The sequence below is a fragment of the Balaenoptera ricei genome, chromosome 16 (assembly GCF_028023285.1).
Source record: "Balaenoptera ricei isolate mBalRic1 chromosome 16, mBalRic1.hap2, whole genome shotgun sequence".
Taxonomy (NCBI): Eukaryota; Metazoa; Chordata; class Mammalia; order Artiodactyla; family Balaenopteridae; genus Balaenoptera; species Balaenoptera ricei.
Genome location: NC_082654.1, coordinates 85,165,079 through 85,184,382, shown reverse-complemented (window position 1 = coordinate 85,184,382; position 19,304 = coordinate 85,165,079). Strand labels below are relative to the sequence as shown.

At 44.6% G+C, this 19,304-nt stretch overlaps 1 protein-coding gene and 1 pseudogene across 1 annotated transcript; one reads left to right on the top strand and one right to left on the bottom strand.

The window, feature by feature from the left end:
- Positions 1-19: 19 nt before the first annotated feature.
- On the bottom strand, positions 20-13,283 carry LOC132350453 (myosin-13-like). Its single transcript, XM_059899637.1, has 11 exons — positions 13,080-13,283; positions 8,458-8,601; positions 8,216-8,372; positions 6,366-6,393; positions 5,453-5,564; positions 4,314-4,406; positions 2,834-2,897; positions 2,644-2,742; positions 2,432-2,539; positions 145-211; positions 20-32 (listed from the first exon to the last, which is right to left on the bottom strand). Exons 1-11 carry the CDS (start codon positions 13,281-13,283, stop codon positions 20-22), a joined length of 1,089 nt encoding a protein of 362 aa, XP_059755620.1.
- On the top strand, positions 9,866-11,889 carry LOC132350856 (UBX domain-containing protein 4-like; annotated as a pseudogene).
- Positions 13,284-19,304: the final 6,021 nt, after the last annotated feature.

Sequence of the window (19,304 nt, the reverse complement as noted above, 5' to 3'; positions counted from 1 at the left end):
TCCCAAGTAGCCAAGTGCCTCACACGAGGTATCTGCAAGGAGAACCTGAGAGGGCCCGTAGCCCTGAGAGACTTACCCTTGGCTTATGGCAAGGCCAAGGGATTTATCCTGCATGGTGATTTCTCCTGCTGAGAACCCCCAAACCCCACTCTGGCCAGCTGGCCCAGCTCTGCTTCCTGCACGTCTCCAGCCCGGGCCGGCCCTTGGCCACCTGCTGGGATGGGAAAGGGAAGGGTCTCAGAATTGCACCTTAGAAACTTGCCAGGGGGCATGGATTGAAAAACATGGGGGCCATCCAGGCAGCAGAGAAGGGAGAAGGGCACCTTGCTGCCCTTTCATTGTGGAATCGGTGGCGCTTCTGCTGAGAGGGGCCTTTCCATGGGGACCGCATGCAGTGTGTTTGGTGTCTTGGAACTGAAGAATTAGAACCTGTACAATTTTCAAATGATGTGGTCCTTTAATTTAAAAACAAAACCCCTAGAACCTTTGCTTTATAAATTGAGGTCTGAAAATTGAAGGTCTGTTTTGCTTCCACTGTGACACTATATTAAGAAATGTGGATTTATTGAGAAAAGAGTCAGAATAGAGAAGGAAACAGAGAACTCAGAGGTACCACTGTAGTTTGGCAAAGGCTGGGGGGAGTTAATTTGTCAATGCTGCTGGCTTTCAGTAGCCTGCAGCCATTCTCCTCCTGCGGCTGAGGGGGTATAAAGCTGTACTGGGTTGCTCTACTCTTCTTTTGTAGAATTCCAGCTCAGAGCCATCTCTTGATGTATAAGTATTTCGCAGACTAGGTTCCCAGGCAACTCCTGGAGGGCCAGAGGGATTCCTTCATTATACTTGTCTGTTTGAATGAAAACCAGCAATGACATATTTTTCTTTAAATCTGGTTTATGGTCTACCATCCAAAAACCAGATTAGCTATTTCCTCACTCTCTCAATAGGCTCGAGTTCCTGGAAACTGAAACTTAGAGAGGGTGGAAGAGTGCCCGAGGGAGAACAGGAGAGCCTGCCGGGAACCGTGACTCCTGGGTTTTTAATGAGCTTCCTAAACAGCATGGTCATTAATTGGCAAGTGATGACCTTAAGGAGAAACTACTGGTAAAAATGTAAAAGCCTTTTGTTAATAATGTGCCCACCAGGTGCGCATCTTATGGAGTATTTTCATTGCATTTCCAACACCTGGGAGGGTGTTGGGCAGAGGGCAGATGTTTAATAGATTTATTGAATAAGTTCAATTACATACAATTATATCAATGGAAGGGTCAGCAACACTATGAGGTTAGGGTTAGGGTTAGGGCCAGGGCCAGGATCAGGGTCAGGGTCAGGGTCGTTAGGGTTAGGGTTAGGGTTTAGGGTTTAGGGTTAGGGTTTAGGGTTTAAGGTTTAGGGTTAGGGTTAGGGTTTAGGGTTTAGGGTTTAGGGTTTAGGGTTAGGGTTAGGGTTAGAGGTTTAGGGTTAGGGTTCGGTTTCGGGTTAGGGTTAGGGTTGTTAGGGTTAGGGCTAGGGTTAGGGTTTAGGGTTAGGGTTAAGGGTTAGGGTTTAGGGTTAGGGTTTAGGGTTAGGGTTAGGGTTTAGGGGTTAGGGGTTAGGGGTTAGTGGTTAGGGTTAGACAATTAGGGTTAGGGTTAGGGTTAGGGGTTAGGGGTTAGGGTTAAGGTTAGACAATTAGGGTTAGGGTTTAGGGTTAGGGGTTAGGGTTAGGGTTAGGGTTAGGGTTAAAAATGCAAGTTCTGGGGTTGGGCAGATCTGGGTTCAGACCGTCGTTTACAAACTGTCTTCGTGCAAATCGTGTGTTTTTTTCCTAAGACTCAGCTTCTACCTTTATGAAACGGGGGTAGCAGTGGTGCTGATCCCAGAGGTTTTGTTGAGGCAAAGCTCTTTTCTCAGTTCCTAGCATGCGTGAGTGCTCAATGCACTTAGTTAATATTATGGTTATTGACCCTGGAGATATTCCCCAAAGCTAAAGACCAGAGGCCTGACAGGTGTGTTGAGGAGGTGGGTGCCTACTGTGAGCCCGAGGTGGCAGGTAGCCGGAGGAATGGAACGGCTGCTGCAGAGCGGGACTGTTTTTCTCCTGCTTTAGACTTTTTTGTATTTTCTAGATTTTCTTAAAAGAACCATGTAGATGGTTTGGTACCCTGAAAACTTCCAACAAAAACTTTAAAGACCTTATCCATGCAAACATTTACTCTCAAAAGCTGGAGAATGGAACTGAAGGCCTATTTTGGAGAACTTTCTGTATTCCCATTTCCTGGAATCTTCTGAAATGGAACCAAGTGGGGGAGGGGTGTGATCTGTACTAATTCTCTGAGCTCTTGGGTCTAATCACTGAGCATCCCTGCATCCCAGCTTCCTCCTGAGATCATGGGTACCTCTCAGTTCATAAATTCAACAATTCCTTACTTAAGTAAATAAACACACAAAATACTTACATCAGTGGCCAACAGTTCCTCACTGTCATCAATACTGGCCACGGTGACCTCTCCTTTGCTCACAAAGGGGAAGTCAAAGGGGTTGGTTGAAATGAGAAGCAGGTCTGTGAAGAAGATGGATCCCTTTAGCATCTTATGCACAACTGACTCTGAGTTTTTTTCCAATGTGATCGATTTGGAAGATGAGAATGATAACCAAGGAACTTACCCATAAGTTCCAGCTTCTTGTTTGACATGATTTGGTAAAAAATATGATAGCCTCTCTCACGGGATAACTGAAATGCCACCCTGGATTTTTCTAAGAGATCTAAGATAACAAAAAACGATGTGATTTTAGGGACCCCAGGAGATGCCTCTGTGGCCAAATCCAAGGTGCCAGATAGAGTGTTTGGACTCACAGGTTTCAATGTCCGCTGACACCAGCTTTCCTGTGGCTCCAAAGTGAATACGAATGAACGTCCCCTGTCCAAAGACAGATTGAAAAACACAGTTATTTTCTTTCTGTGGTACTGTAGCCAGCTTCTGTTAGGTACTACTGAGGATGGGTGGGCTGTGTAGGCTCACGGAGGAGGTGATGCCAGAAGCATGAGGACCTTCCTTCTCTCTGTTTGCTTGGCATCTGGTCCCCACGCCGGCTCAGCCAAGACTCAGGTAGCTCTGCCCAGAGCACCTGGCCCTGTTCCCACAGCTCTGGGGATGCCTGCAGGCTCCCTCTCAAGTCTCTGTTTGGGACCACCTCACACCTGACTGTCTCCTTGGTCTTTATCCTGCTCAAACTCTTTGTAACACCTTTGAACTGATAACCTGGTTGGACTATCTGACTTCTTTTTTGCCTCTGGATGTTACTTCTGAGATTTCTTGCCTCAGTTTTCCTTACTACTTACTACATGCAAACTTAGCCCCCAGGCCAGGCCTCCTGGCTCCCCAAAGACCCACTCAGCACTTGGGTTCCCCCAATCTTGGGGAGTGAGGGGTGAAATTATATATAGTATATATGTGTGTGTGTATACTCCCTTCTTACATCATCTGCTTAATTGGTCGCTACCACTCTGTGAGCCAATTGGAGGGCAAAAATATTGCCTTGCTTGTTCACCCACAGACCCTGGAATGTAGTACATCCTCAGTAGTATTCTCAGTATTCTCTGAATGAAGCCTAAGAAGAGTTAATGAAGGACCAGTGTAGGTTTATGTGAATTATGTGTTCGCTCTTCAGGAGTTCTAGCTGCTGAATGCAAGTGCCTCTGGGTACTTGCTCTACTGGCCAGTGAAATTAGATAGGAGACTGGATACTTGTTTATTTGCCAGTGTCGGAAGTAAATGCCTCTTTGGTTGAGCTAATCCTAAGCGAAACATTGAAGGATGGGACATATCCTTCAGTATCTTCAGTATCAACTTCTTCCCAATTTTTGAGCTCTGCTGCCTCCACCAGGTTTTCCCTCCTCCCAGCACCTCCTGACTTGGAGAAGGTCAGATCTGCTAACTAACTTCACACTAAGGTTTTCATGGCTAATAAGTCAGTGGATACTGTTCAATGGACTTATGTATTTTAAAATGCTTCCACCTGAAGAGACCAATTTTAGCATAGAGAAGTCATTTTGTACTTGTGGAATTTGAATCTTGAATCATTGTGACTTCAGGAGGCTCTGAGGTGATGCTGATTAGTTAGGGAAGGACAGCTAAATCTTCCTTCGGCTGGGAATAAGACAAAATGTTCTTTGAAGGGTTATCAGAATATCCCGGTTGGGCAGCTTGATCTGAAGCGCTTGGGGGTAGACTAAGGCCAGGTATATCCTAGTTTATGTGGCCATTTTTCATATTCAGCATTGGAGGAGAGGGTTTTCTTTCTGGGGGTCATTGACAATTGGACTGAGTCTTAACGAATCTCAAGGAGTTGTCATTCCTCACGGTCTTGGCATTTCCAAAGGCCTCCAGGAGGGGGCTGGCCTGGATGATCTGGTCTTCCAGGGTTCCCTAATAATAAGTGAGAAGAGGAAAAGAGAGGACTTTGGACGTCTTCCGAAGTAACTTCCCAGTGACTCAAAAGTGTGGATGCTCTGGGAAGGTCCCAGGGAGAGATGTCGCCCAGCTCAGGCTGGTGGCAGGTACAGTTGTGCTGAGTACCCACAGGCCCATCCCCACCCCACCCAAGGAGGCTTCAAGGTCCCATCGTAGAAGGAGTCTTAGCACAGCATCAAAGTGGCTTCTGGCCACACCAGATTCCAGGTTGGAGCCCTACCCGCTACCTCTCAATCTCCCAGATGGCCTTTCTTCTCTGATAACATTTTATTATAAATTATGGATTTGTAAAATATAGACCTCTGTTCCTGCATGCACCAGGACCCATTTATACAGATATTCGGGTTCAGAAGTAGAAACAGACTGTGAGCAATGAAAGTGACCCATATGATAGAAACAGTGGTTCTCAAAAAAATGTTTAAGTTGCATAAAATATTTTGTGAGAATTATTACGTAGAAATCCACTTATAGAAAGCAGAGTTTTCACCTTTCCCCCTTCCCCACATGATTGCTTGCCTTTCTGACTTCAGAGCTGTTTGGAAACTACTGTCCAGCCCAGTGGTTCTCAAAGTGTGATCCCTGGACAGGGCATGAACAATGGGAACATGACAGAAATGCAACATGCCAGGATTTTGAATGTGAGACAGGAATTTCAGTCAGAAATTCTGGGCCTGGGGACCAGCAATCCGTTGTTAACGAACCCTCCTGGTGATTCTGACGTGCACTCCAGTTTGAGAACCACTGGCCTAAACCATTCCTTCTCCAAAGGAGGATGTGGAGTTGTTCAAGGTCACTCAGCTGTTGCTGATGGAGCTGGTGCTAGAGCCCGAGTCCACAAGGTGGAGCCATTTCCTGCCTTGCCCGGTAAACACCCCCTGGGGCAGGACCTCGTGGTGCTGTGCATCTCTGCTGAGCACAAAGCCCTGCGGACACTTGGGGCTCACCTGGGGTTTCAGTTATAGTCATTCCAGCAAGCCTTCCAGGTGCAGGAAGCTGCTCACCTGCATCTTGCCCGGCCGCTGCTCCTTCCTCTTCTCCCCAGTGACCGCAGTTGCTGCAAAGTGCTGGATCACACGCTTGGTGTTCACTGTCTTCCCAGCCCCGGATTCTCCGCTGTTGATTTAAAAATAAGTGAGAGGGACTTCCCTGGTGGTCCAGTGGTAAAGAACCCGCCTTGCAATGCAAGGGACGCGGGTTCAATCCCTGGTCAGGGAACTAAGATCCCACATGCCGCGGGGCAACCGAGCCTGCACGCCATAACTACTGAGCTTGTGTGCCTCAATTAGAGCCCACGTGCCACAAACTACAGAGCCCACGTGCTCTGGTGCCCGCGTGCCACAACTACAGAGCCCACGCACTCTGGAGCCTGCGTGCCACAACTAGAGAAGAGAAAACCCGCCTGCCACAACTAGAGAGAAGCCTGTACACCACAGCGAAGAGCCCACGCGCCCCAACAAAAGATCCCGAGTGCTGCAACTAAGACCCGACACACCCAAAAATAAATAAAATATAATAAAGTAAAATAAAATAAAATAAAGTGAGATACACAGACATAGAGAACAGACTTGTAATTGCCAAGGGGACCAAGGAAAGGGGGAATGGAGGACAAATGGATTGAGAGTTTGGGATGAGTAGATTCAAACTATTAGATATAGAATGCATAACCAACAAGGTCCTACTGCATTGCACAGGGAACTATATTCAATACCTTGTGATAAAACAAAATGGAAAAGAATATGAAAAGGAATATATATGTATAACTGAATCACTTTGCTGTACAGCAGACATTAATACAACATTGTAAATCAAGTATACTTCAATAAAATTTTTTTTAAAAAGTAAGTGAGCTAAAGGAGAGTAGAAGGAATGGACAGCCCCTTCCAAGTCATCATGGCAACAACACAGGTTACTCACGCGATGAGGACGGACTGGTTGTCTCGATCTAGAAATGCAGACGGAAGCAGGACAGAATAAATAAACAAGATACAGGCAGGATATACAAATCAGGCAACATTGGGGGTAGACAGAGCCCATGAGTTCTAGTTCTGGCTTTGCCATTAACTAGTGGTGTGATGATTTGGGCATGTCGAATCTTCTTGGAGACAATTTGTGCAGATTTCCCAAATGCTGGATGTGTAACTTGGGCAGCATGGGAAGTGAACGGTGAGTCCCACAGTGTGGAAGTTATTCGTGTTCACAGATCTTTACCTCCTCAATAGCGCTTTCTTATCTCCCTTTTCAACAAAGAAAGCAAGTCTCAGACTTAGAACTTGTAAGAAGCCACAGCTTCTAATTAGAATTTATGGACACTGATTTGTTGTCATTGCCTTTTTCTTTCACCTTTACTTTCTACTTGTGGACAGTGACCGTGGTTTTCCATTTACAAGAGTGTTATAGGTTGAATTGTGTTCCCCCCAACAAACTAATATGTTGAGGCCCTAACTAACCCCCAGTACCTCAAAATGTGACCTTATTTGGAAATAGGGTCATTGCAGATGTAATTAGTGAAGATGAGGTCATACTGGAGTAGGTGGGCCCCTAATCCAATATGACTGGTGTCCTTATAAAAAGAGAAATTTGGAGACAGATGAGAACACAATGTGAAGATGAAAGTGCAGATCAAGGTGATGATTCTATAAGCCAAGGGATGGCAAGGATGGCCAGCAAACCACCAGAAGCTGGGAGAGTGGCCTGGACCACATTCTCCCTCTCGGCCCTCAGAGGGAACCAACCCTGCTGACACCTTGATCTCAGACTTCCAGGCTCCAGAGCTGTGACACAATGCATTTCTGTTGCTTAGGCCACCCAGTGTGTAGTACTTGGTTACGGCAGTCCTAAGAAACTAATACTAATAGTGATATTATTCTTCCTTTTTTTAAAAAATAGTTTTCCTCCAGATCAAAGGGCAGATTTGTTCGGTTCCTATTTTATTTTTATTTTTGGCCACGCCACGTGGCATGTGGGATCTTAGTTCCCTGACCAGGTATCGAATCCGTGTCCCCTGCAGTGGAAGCACAGAGTCTTAACCATTGGACCGCCAGGGAATTCCCTATTCTTCCTTTTTGAAATGGACGGAACTTCAGTCACTATAAGGAAAGATTTTAAATATGCAGAAATGGCCAGGATTGCGAATGTGACATTGGAATGGCTGAAGTTTGGGCAACATTGTCCTGGATGACTTTTAAGCATCTTCAGATCTCAGATGCTTGCTTCTACTTCTCTCTGCACCAAGTCAAATCAGGTGAAAGTGGAACAGACCGAAGTGATGTTAGGCATGACAAGGGTGACAGTATTACCACATCTCTGCTATTTCATCTGCTATTCTGGAAATTTAAGGAGGAGAAAGAGGGAGCCTGAGAAAACAGGTGAAGGGAAGTTGCTGTGCCCATTTCTCCAACTTTGCATTCCTAAGTGGCTACTAATATAGTCTCTCTTCCAAGTGTGTTCCTGTTGGGGGTTTCTTTGGAGGTGGGGGCAGCACATCTCCTTGTGCTTCACATCCACCCCCAGAGAAGCATGTACTTAGTGTGGCTTCAGTCCCAAGCTCTGGCTTAAGAACCGTGACTGGTAATGGAAGATACTGCGCCCCTGGCTTTCCATCCTGACATCCTCTGAATCTACTGAGGTCACTTTGGTCATTGCACCGTTTGGATGACCAAAGCCTATGAAGGGCTCGAGTAATTAACTAAGAACCAGTGCAGTTAAAGGACTTGAATACTTCACTAAAACTATTTTTTAAAATATGGATTAAAGAAATTACTCACCAGTCAACATGAACTGATAGGCGTTGTCAGAGATGGAGAAGATGTGGGGCGGGGCCTCCTGGTGCTTTTTGCCTCTGTAGGCCATCACCACCTCAGGGTTGTACACCTTCAGCCACTTGTAGGGGTTGACGGTGACACAGAAGAGGCCTGAGTAGGTCTGAGAAAATCAGAAAATTCAACCTATGGATCTTGACTTTACTAAGAGAAGGAAATGGAATAAAGAGAGGTTGAAGGGTACTCACGTAGATCATCCAGGCTGCGTAACGCTCTTTGAGGTTGTACAGCACTCCTGGCTCGTGTAGGTGGGTCATCATGGCCATGTCCTCGATCTTGTCAAATTTGGGAGGGTTCATGGGGAAGACTTGGTCACTGTTCGGAGTGAGTGTCTGGATATTGAGAGGAAAAATCACATGATGAGTGGGAGAGCCGATGTGGTGACCTACCAGTGGGGTGAAAATGGTGAGATATTGTGGTGAGATTACCCCATTACCGTGGTTAACTTTATGGATCATTTCTGTGCCCAGAGATGATCCGTAAATAAGTGTTCTTGATAAATCTAAGACTGGTCAAACTGTATAATCAATTCTGGTCTGATGCCCCCAAGTCAGCATGCCATTCTGTGTGCCAGAAGAGGGTTACAGGTGTGCAAAGTTATAGAGCCCTTCAGCCTCAGGGTGGCCAGGTGGAACTCAGGATGGCCAAGGCCACAGCAGCTTGCCTCTGTTTACCCCATTTGCTATGAGTGCTGCAATGAGATCAAGCTTGGAAGATTGGAAAAAACTCTTCCAGTGTGTTCTGTAAATCTCCACCTCAATACCTCTGCTCATGTGGGTCCCTTTGTCTGGAATATATCTACATTGAAATTACATCTAGCAACCTTCAAAGCTCTTCTGAAGTGCCACCTCTTCCATGACCTGTTTCTGCTCTCGCCTGTCTTTTCAAGGCTTCCAGAATTCCTTGCACCGCTGCCCTAATAGTTAAAACATTTGGACTTGAAGCATGGTCCATGCCTGAACAGTATTTTGAGACTATTACCTAATTTTCCCCTCTCTGTTTTCCCTCCCCTTTAAGCATACAACTGGCACTCCATTACTCAGGAAAGGTAGAAAATAGGGCATAAAAGCGAGAGAGCCTGTAAGCCTTTCTAGCGTTTGTTTTCCAAAAGCCCGAATCCTCAGAAGAGCTTTGAGGGTTTTACCGAAAAGATAAAAGGGAGGAGATTTGTTGATATAGACCAAATCTCTTGAGGAAAGGAAGTCCTTCTGCCCCACCGCCCTAAACTAGAGAGAGAGGGACATCCAAAATAGCATAAGGAAGATGGAAAAATCTGTGTGTCCTGAAGGTTCAGAAACTGGGGTGCTCCTTCCACTTCCGGGACTGCAGGGCCTGCGGTCTCCCGGGCTCCCGCACGCACCGACTTGCCAACGAGACAAAGGACAGGGGCGCGCTGCCAACGGCGACGCGTGGCGTCATGCGTCGCGGGGCGCGCCTCGGCCTGCGCGCTTGCACGCGTCCTGGGAGCCGCTGACGGGCCTGCGCGCCGGTGCGGAGCCGGAGGCGGGCCGTGGGGGCCCAAAGACGGATAGGGCGGGTCGGCTCCGGGACCGAGGCGGCAACACGTCGAGCGAGCGCCTGTGCCCGAGGGCAGCGATGCTGTGGTTCCAGGGCGCCATTCCGGCCGCCATCGCGTCGGCCAAGAGGAGCGGCGCGGTCTTCGTGGTGTTCGTGGCAGGTGATGATGAACAGGCTACACAGATGGCTGCAAGTTGGGAAGATGAGAAAGTGACAGAAGCATCTTCCAACAGCTTTGTTGCTGTGAAAATCGATACCAAAAGTGAAGCCTGCCTACAGTTTTCACAGATCTATCCTGTAGTGTGTGTTCCATCCAGTTTCTTTATTGGAGACAGTGGAATTCCCTTGGAAGTAATAGCAGGAAGTGTTCCTGCAGACGAACTTGTTACCAGAATCCACAAAGTCCGGCAGATGCACTCGTTAAAAGGTGAAATATCAGTGGCAAATAGTGGCCAGTGAGAAAGTTCAGTCTCTACTCCATCCACCTCATTTGATCAGAACAACACTTCTGAAAACTGTCAGTCCAGAAATGCAGAGCTCTGTGAGACACCACCCACTTCTGATACAAAGTCAGATTCTGCAACAGGAGGAGAAATTTCAGGCCAGGCCACTGTGTCTCCAGAGCCTGGTGGATGTTCAAATCAGAGACCTACAGAGGAGCTCACCGTCAGAGTGGAAAGACTAACCAAACAACTTGAAGAAAAGAGAGAAGAGAAAAGGAAAGAGGAAGAACAGAGAGAGATTAAGGAGGAAATTGAGAGGAGGAAAACTGGAAAAGAAATGTTGGATTATAAAAGAAAGCAAGAAGAAGAATTAACAAAAGGAATGTTAGAGGAAAGGAACAGAGAAAAGGCAGAAGATAGGGCAGCTCGAGAGCGTATAAAACAGATGATTGCACTGGACCGTGCAGAGAGAGCTGCTCGTTTTGCAAAGACACAGGAAGAAGTAGAAGCTGCTAAAGCTGCAGCCCTGCTGGCCAAACAGGCAGAAATGGAAGTCAAGAGAGACTCTTCCGCAACAGAAGGAAGCAGTGTTGCGAGAATTCAATTCCGTCTTCCTGATGGTTCTTCCTTCACAAATCAGTTCCCTTCTGATGCTCCTCTAGAAGCAGCAAGGCAGTTTGCTGCACAGACTGTTGGCAACACTTACAGTAATTTTTCATTAGCGACAATGTTTCCCAGGAGGGAATTTACCAAAGAAGATTATAAAAAGAAATTACTGGATTTGGAACTTGCCCCAAGTGCTTCAGTGGTACTGTTGCCAGCAGGAAGACCAACTACATCCATGGTACATTCTTCCAGTGGCGACTTTTGGACATTCTTGGGGACAGTACTTTACCCATTCCTTGCCATCTGGAGATTGATTAGCAACTTCTTATTTAGTAATCCTCCTCCTGCACAGACCTCGGTGAGAGCAGCATCATTGGAATCCTCAAACCTTGCATCCTCTAGCAACTCAGACAAAAGGGAACCAGTCAGAAAAAGAGTGCTGGAGAAACGGGGGGAAGACTTGAAAAAGGAGGGCAAGATATATAGATTGAGGACTCAAGACGATGGTGAAGATGAAAACAACACTTGGAATGGAAATTCTACTCAACAGATGCAGTGTGACAAGGACAATATGTGCAGTAATCATTGTTTCTCTTATGATTTAAGTCAACTAAAACTCTACTGGAGAAGTGGGACTGCTTTATGTTTTCCAACTCATCTACAAAGTGTCTCTTTATTCCTGCTTAGTGGGTTAAAGTTGTTTAACCTCAGATAAGTCAAGAGATAAAATAACTGGCTGCTAGGTCCTTGTATATGGTAAGCAACTGCTAGAAGCCTAAAATAGCAAAAGGTCTGCGACAGCCTCCCTTTATCAGCTTTCTTGTTTAGTATTTCATATGCCCATTAGCCCTGTGCTCTCAGATGATATGTTTTGTTTAGGGCTGTTTTGCTCCAGAACTCCTCAGCCCACACAAAGTAACTGGTGTGTCACTGAATAATTTGATCTTGAGTCAGAGCGTTTTAACTAGCCAATCAGATGATAATTTGGGTTTAACTTTTCTCTTCTTGCTCATCAGCTGCAAGCAAAATCTTGTAGTTTTTAATCTTACTTAAACACTGGATAAAAAAATCTTTTCCAAAAAAAAAAAAAAGAAAAAAGAAACTGGGGCTTGTTTCTTAGCAATCCTTCAGGGGGGGCAGTGACACCCCATGTGGTATTACTGAAAATGTGGCATGGCTCTGGGGAGGGGACCCCAATAGTAACTCCAGAAAATTTATTTCCGGCCCTGTGAAAAGAGGCTGACACCAGAGGTTAAGTTTAATAATAACAATCATCATCATCATCATCGTCATCATCATCTGTCTTGTATGCTTGAATTTGTGAACTGCGATTCATACCTACCATGTACTCTTTTTTTAAAAAATTATTTTATTTATTTATTTTTGGCTGCGTTGGGTCTTCCTTACTGCACACGGGCTTTTCTCTAGTTGTGGCGTGTGGGGGCTACTCTTCGTTGCGGTGCACGGTCTTCTCATTGTGATGGCTTCTCTTGTTGCAGAGCACAGGCTCTAGGCACACGGGCTTCAGTAGTTGTGGCGCACGGGCTGAGTAGTTGTGGCTCGCGGGCTCTAGAGTGCAGGCTCAGTAGTTGTGGTGCACGGGCTTAGTTGCTCCGCGGCATGTGGGATCTTCTGGGACCGGGGATTGACCCCGTGTCCCCTGCATCGGCAGGCGGATTCTTAACCTCTGTGCCACCAGGGAAGTCCCCATACCCACCGTGTACTCTTGATTCCTACACTAGATGATAAACTTTGGGGAAGCGGGACTGAGATTTGCTCATATTTGCAGAGTGATAGACACTGTGACCTAGACATGGTGCGTGTCCAGTAAGGATTGAATTGAATGGTGCTCTGTAATTCTCTGCATTAAATTAGGCATTGCCTCTGGAGCTCCCTCTGTAAGTCACTCTGCAGCCTAGAGAGTTCTATTTGGTATATTCGCCCATCCAGCAGCAATCTGTATCAATCTCTCCCTTAAACAGTCCAAACTCTTCCACCACCACCTTCCCCTTTCTCCAAAGCAAACATCATAAAAACTCTCAAAGCCCAAGTCCTCGAAGGAAAGAGCCAGAGGAAAGGTACGTGCCATGGCAGTTTTTACCTGCGACTTCACTCAGAGTAGATCAATGTGAGTCTTGTTCTATCTTCAGATTCCTATGGGCCAGCATGCAATTTCTACTATTCTACTCCAAAGGCAAAGGGGGATGCCCATGTTAGCAAGGACATCTGAGATCAACACTTACCCGGTTGTCGAGGGTCTCGACTGTGACTTTGTCATTTTCCTTGCTCTGGATCATACCTTTCACATAAAATTCCTTATCATCCACTGCAAAGCAAGCTTTCTTAGAATCAAATGGGCGATTTGGAGCCTCGATTCTCTCCTTCTCTGATTTCCACAGGTAGGGAGCTGCTTCTCCAAAAATGGCCATCTCTGCATCAGAGCTCATGACTGCAGGGGCTGGGAAGACCAGGGCTGCTGAATCTGGAGCTTTGGGGAGCTCCATCCTGTTATTTCCATTCAGACAGGGGGCCAGATTCAAAAGTTCCTGGGATTAACCTACGTTCTGAGGAATCCAGGACCTGGTATAGGGGCCTAGAGTGGGCAAGTGGGGGTGAGCTAAAGGAGATATTTTACTCCAAGAAAAAAGTTTGAGGGGACATCTCTTAGTCCAGCTCCAGGTGTGGAAGTCTAAACCAATTAGAGGAAGACAAGCTGAGCCTAATAAAGGAGGCCTCAGAGAATACTTCCTTAATTACACATCACATTTGAGCCTCATGATCTCGGTGTCATTCCCAAATCTTAAGGGTGTCTGAAAAGAATTACTGGAATGTTGATAATTCCTAGTAGAAAGTTCAGATAGCCCAGTGAAAAGTAATGACTTGAACATAAAGTACTGCCACACTTGTTTAGCCAATTACAGGCAACAAGGTGATAGGAGACATTATGGCCTAGTGCAATGGTTCCAAACTTTAATATGCACCAGAATTACCTGGAGAGCTTGTTAAAACACAGATTTCTGGGCCTCACCCCCAGAGCTTCTGATTCAGTAGGTATGCGATGGGGCCTGAGAATATGCATTTCTAGCAAGTTCTTAGGCAATGCTGGTGGTGCATTCATCAGCTGATGGTGAATTCATCATTGTGGTCCAGGGACCACACTCTGAGAACTGCTGGTGTAGGGCCTTCTGACTCCAAGAGTGGTCCTTGAACACGTTGCATCAGCATCACCGAGGAGTTGTTAGACATTCAGAATCTCAGAACCACCCCGCATTACAAAACCAGAATCTGCACTTTAACAAGATCTCCAGGTGATTTCTAGGCATAGTAGAGTTGAGAAGTACTGGGCTTAAGGCAGGGGTCTCCAAACTTTAGTTATGTGTAGCAGTGTCGGGGTGTGACAAACAGTGTTTAATTAAATACCTGCTTTAGAACTCACTGCTTAGCGTGTGTGTGTGTGTGCATGTACGTGTATGGTGTGTTTATGTATCTTTCTGCCTCTCTCTCTCTGTCCACCCTACCGCTCATCCCTCCCGTCACTTCTTTCCAAACAATCCCTTTTCACAGACCTTCTCTTTATGTGTTTTCCTTGCTTAGAAGCTAGACAAATTTGGCTTAAAGTCCCGGCACCGAACTTGGTCAAACCACTTAACTTCTTTGGGCCACTAATTTCACTTAAAATGAAGAAGCAAGCTAGCTCATTTCTAAGGCCCCTGCAGGTTGTGTGACTTTTCTGGTTCCTTTTCCTCATCTGCATTTGCTTTTCCTGTTCCCTCTGGACCTCTTTCCGTATCCTTCCTGACCCTCTATTCTTTTCCCCACAACTCTTCCCCTTCTCCCTTTCTTTCTCTGCTTTTTCTTTTCCATACATTCTTCTGTAAGTGGCCATAAAATGGAGTTCAATTACACACATGTATCCCCATATCTCTCTTAAGAAATAGGTCATATGTTTTGAATAAAGCCTTTTATGTTTCCTATTAAAAGTGGGAAAATTGAACATTTTATGGTTGTCTCTTGGAACTTCCCCCGCCCTCAATCTTACACTTTATGAAATTACTCTTCGTTGGTAACTGTTGTTTCAATATCCCTCCTTGAGATTCTGGGGGAATCTAGTCCTACAGAAAGAGGAGCAACTGCGACCCTCTGGATCTTATTCAGGATAAGTTGCATTTCGATTTTACTTTGGCCAGAGGCTCTGCTGAACCATCTGTGTGCTCGTGGTTAAGTTTTCATAGTTAAGAGATTGGAACTCAATATAGCACCACAAAGAGGACCTCTGGCTTGCAGGCTTCATGCGGTTTAAATGTTCTCAGTTACTGCCTGGTGGAGAGGAAGAATTCATCCATATTGTTTCCTCATCTGTGAAGATAGTCCCTACTTTTGTGGCTTAAGTGAGTTTTACAACAGCAGCAGTTCTCAAGCTTTGTTTCCTCAGAACCCCTTCACACTCTTAAAAACCATTGAGAACCCAGTGAGTTTGGTTTATGCAGGTCATATCTACCAATATTTATGGTATTAGAAGTCAAAATTGAGAAAATCTAATTCATTTAAAGTTCCTATCAAATTCATTGCATGTTAACATTAATGACATATTTTTATGAAAATGACTATATTTTCCAAAACAAAAAAATTAGTGGCAAGAGTACCGTTGTTTTTCATTTTTGCAACTCACTTTAATGTCTGCTGAGTAGAAGATGGATGGGTTTTCATGCTTGCTTCTGTATTCTGTCTGTTGCTGTATGGTTTTTTGGTTTTTTGTTGTTTGTTTTTTGGTTAAAGTAGATATAGAAAATCTTTCACAGATATATAATTTGGAAAAGGAAAGAGTATTTTAATTGCCCTTTCACATAATTGTGGAAATTCTTTTTAGATACTATACCAAAACTTGACACGTGGTAGTTTCTGTGGTAGTTCCTTAAAGGCTAGTTGCAATGTGGAATCTGAAACCATATCAACAAACATTATGATCTGTTGGTCTGTGTTGAACTTTGAATGAAACTTTTACCCATGTGTAAACATCATACATTGATCATTTGGAAAATATTGTTCACTGAATTATACAGAACTTCCAAATATTGGCACGTTTCATTATACAGTATAAAAAATCACAATCATTAATATCAATACTGATCTCATTAGAAAATTCAAATATTAGGACGTTGTCAAGCTAATGATAGTAGACACAAGTCTTCCAAAGTTTTAATTTTTGCTTGAAAACTCAACTATATCATTAGTAAAAAATACTGTCAATAGTTTTCCTTGAAAGGATAAACACACTTCACTGCTTTTTGAGAAACTGTGTGCCAGATATACAAGTCTGAGAAACAATAGTTTGTCCTCTAGTCATTCTTTCAAGTAAAAATGGTGCTTCATGAATCAAGTGGCTGGTTCATCTTGCAACTCAGACAACTGCACATGTGTTTTTCCTTGAGACAAATGTCAAAGTCCAGTGTGCAAAAGGAGAGCTTTTCATGAACTTCCTGTTTGATCATGTAGAATATTATAAAGATGTGGATACATTTGACATGTAGTCAAATTAATACTTTCCATTGTTGCAAATTTTAGGTCATTTTTCAATGAAGCTGGCTTTTAAAAAAAATTATTTATTTATTTACATTTATTTTTGGCTGCGTTGGGTCTTTGTTGCTGCGTGCAGGCTTTGTCTAGTTGTGGCGAGCGCTACTCTTCGTTGCGGAGCGCGGGCTTCTAATTGTGGTGGCTTCTCTTGTTGCGGAGCATGGGCTCTAGGCATGCGGGCTTTGGTAGTTGTGGCACACGGGCTCAGTGGTTGTGGCTCACGGGCTTAGTTGCTCCGCAGCATGTGGGATCTTCCCGGACCAGGGCTCGAACCCGTGTCCCCTGCATTGGCAGGCGGATTCTTAGCCACTGTGCCACCAGGGAAATCCTGAAGCTGGCTTTTTAAATTAAAAAAAATTCTTTTTCACTGTCAGTGTATGGCTGTGAAGAATACTATGACTATTAGTACAGCTTGGTGCCATGTCTTGATTTGTAATAAAGTGTCAGATCGTCTATCCATCCTTGCTTTTGCATCATTAAGTCAAACAGTGAAGAAAGCACATGGCATCTGGGTATTATGAAAATTGTTTTGACCTCATGTACCTCTTGAAAAGTTCTTAGGAATCTCCAAGGATCCATGGGCCACAGTTTGAGAATGGTTGCACTATAGTGTGAGGGAATCTCATCAGGCTGCAAGTGTATGATCTGATGTCATTTAGCTTGACTTAGTGTTCAGCCTGCTACCCAAAGTGTCGAAAGTTGATCCACATCAAAATCATCTGCAACAGAATCTCTGTGGTTGGGACTGAGGAAACTGAATTGTTCTCAAGGGCCTCAAACACAGTGATGTTTAGGAGCATTATTTTGCTTTTATAAAGCCAGTCTTTCCAAAACCATGGCATAGTCCCAATGGTCAAATACAAAATGATTTTAGGCAACTATTTCTTAATTTTAATAGTTATATTAAAGTCTATTACCTTATTTTAGCAAAATGTAAGATGCCATCGATTGTAAGATAACCTATTTTGTGTCCCACTAATAAAGGAAAACACCCTGCTAATTACAGTACTCCTTTCATTGATTATAAGATGCATCCCAAGTTTAGAGATAATATTTTGTGAAAATGTGAAGAAAGTTAGAATAAAATAGAATAATATGTGCTAACGACTTAGAGACAGTGAAATATCTGTTTATAGTAGTGATATAAAGCAGTGTTTCTCAAACTTTGGTGGGCATAGGAATCCAACTGGGTATCTTGTTGAAATAGATATTCTGATTCAGCAGAGCTGGAGTAGTGTTTGAGATTTTGAATATCTAAATGTCTCAGCTGATGCTGAGATAGACGGTCCAGACTTTCATAGCAAGCATATAGGGTAACTTTGAGAAACACATCTAAGAAGAAAAAGGAATCAAGGTAAATCAAAATATTAAGTGAATTAGCAGTACTGGTCTTAAATGGGTATTGCAAAATTTGTGATAGTAGTATAAGATTGAAGTCTGAAGTTGGGGAAAGACTACAATGACTCATGGTCAAACTATACCTTTAGGTCTCTTAGAAAAACAAGACTTTCCGTCTGGGATTCAAGTCACTGCGTGTGTTGAGGTGAAGATTTTTCTTCTTCCACCCACAGCTCTAACCATGACTCAGAATCCAGTATCTCCTACTTTTACTGCCTAGATGATGCATGAGTTGTCTCAGCGATATTCTTGCAAATGTGTTGTCCAGCCTACTCAAATGCCTTCAAGATGACTTTTTTCCCTTTGGAAAATTTTGGAAAATCATTTGGGGTAGTTTCTGCAGGCCAAAGATACTTCTTGCTTTAAACTGAAATCTGGCTCTCTGTGACTTCAGGATGTTTGATCCTCCTTTCGGCTCTTGGTAACAACAGAAAGAGTTCAAACCTTCTCCCCACAAGACAACTCTTCACCCATTTGATGGCTGCTCTGGGTTCCCCTTAGCTTTTTTTTTTTTTTTTTAATGTGGACCATTTTTCAAGTCTTTATTGAATTTGTTACAGTATTGCTTCTGTTTTATGTTTTGGTTTTTTGGCTGCAAGGCATATAGGATCTTAGCTCCCCGACCAGGGATTGAGCCTGGAAGGCGAAGTCTTAACCACTGGACCTCCAGGGAAGTCCCTCCTTAGCTTTTTCTTTTCCAGGCTAAGTAGCCCCAGTGCTGTCTTCATCTGTTTCTTCCGTGATGTGCTTCTGCATCTCCTTTACCATCACAGTGAGCTCACTCCTGTTAATCTCTTAAGTGTGACATCCAGACCACATGTTGTCCTCCATCAGCATGTGCCCTCACCTCTCCTGACCTAGGTGTCATGCCCGAGGTGGTGACTGCCCTCTGGCAGCCTCCTCACACCGATGGCTCACCACTCACTGTCAAGCAAAGCCCCTCAACGCACGCTGTGTGCATCCGGTTGCTAAGTCAGATCTTGTCCCCATATTTATACAACTGTACTCTGGGACCCAGGGCTAAAACCATGTATTCTTGGCTGATAAAACTTTCCCTTGTTAGGTGTCATCCAACTCTCTTGGCATGACTCATGGTGTCCCTGGAAACTCTACCCCCAGAAAGTCCCCTAATTATCTGCTTCTTGGTTTTGAGAGCTTGACCTGCTTCCAGCCCTACACAGCTGTGTTCCCTCCAACCATCCCCTCTGTTCCTGTCTTTAGGGGTCTTCCAATGGGGATGGCCATCCCAGTCTCCCTGACCTCCAGCACCACCTTCTGAGTGCTCCCCAACCGCTCTTACTGCTGTCAGTGCACAATGACACTGCTCTCAACTTTCAGCCCTCTCCTGGGAACTTCTCAGCTACTGCATCTTGTCAGCAATGGTGTGGTCATGACTTAATTATACTTTGGTTTCCTTAGTACTAATTCATCTAGAATTACTTCCAATAAACACAAATCTTGAGGTGGGGGAGTAATTTTTTTTTATTACTACAGTG

Coding starts and splice junctions, on each gene's coding strand:
- LOC132350453 (XM_059899637.1), bottom strand. CDS start 13,283: ATGAGCTCTGATGCAGAGATGGCCATTTTTGGAGAAGCAGCTCCCTAC. Junction 8,602..13,079: donor TCGAGACCCTCGACAACCGG/GTAAGTGTTGAT, acceptor CTCAATATCCAG/ACACTCACTCCGAACAGTGA. Junction 6,394..8,215: donor CTATCAGTTCATGTTGACTG/GTGAGTAATTTC, acceptor CTGCATTTCTAG/ATCGAGACAACCAGTCCGTC.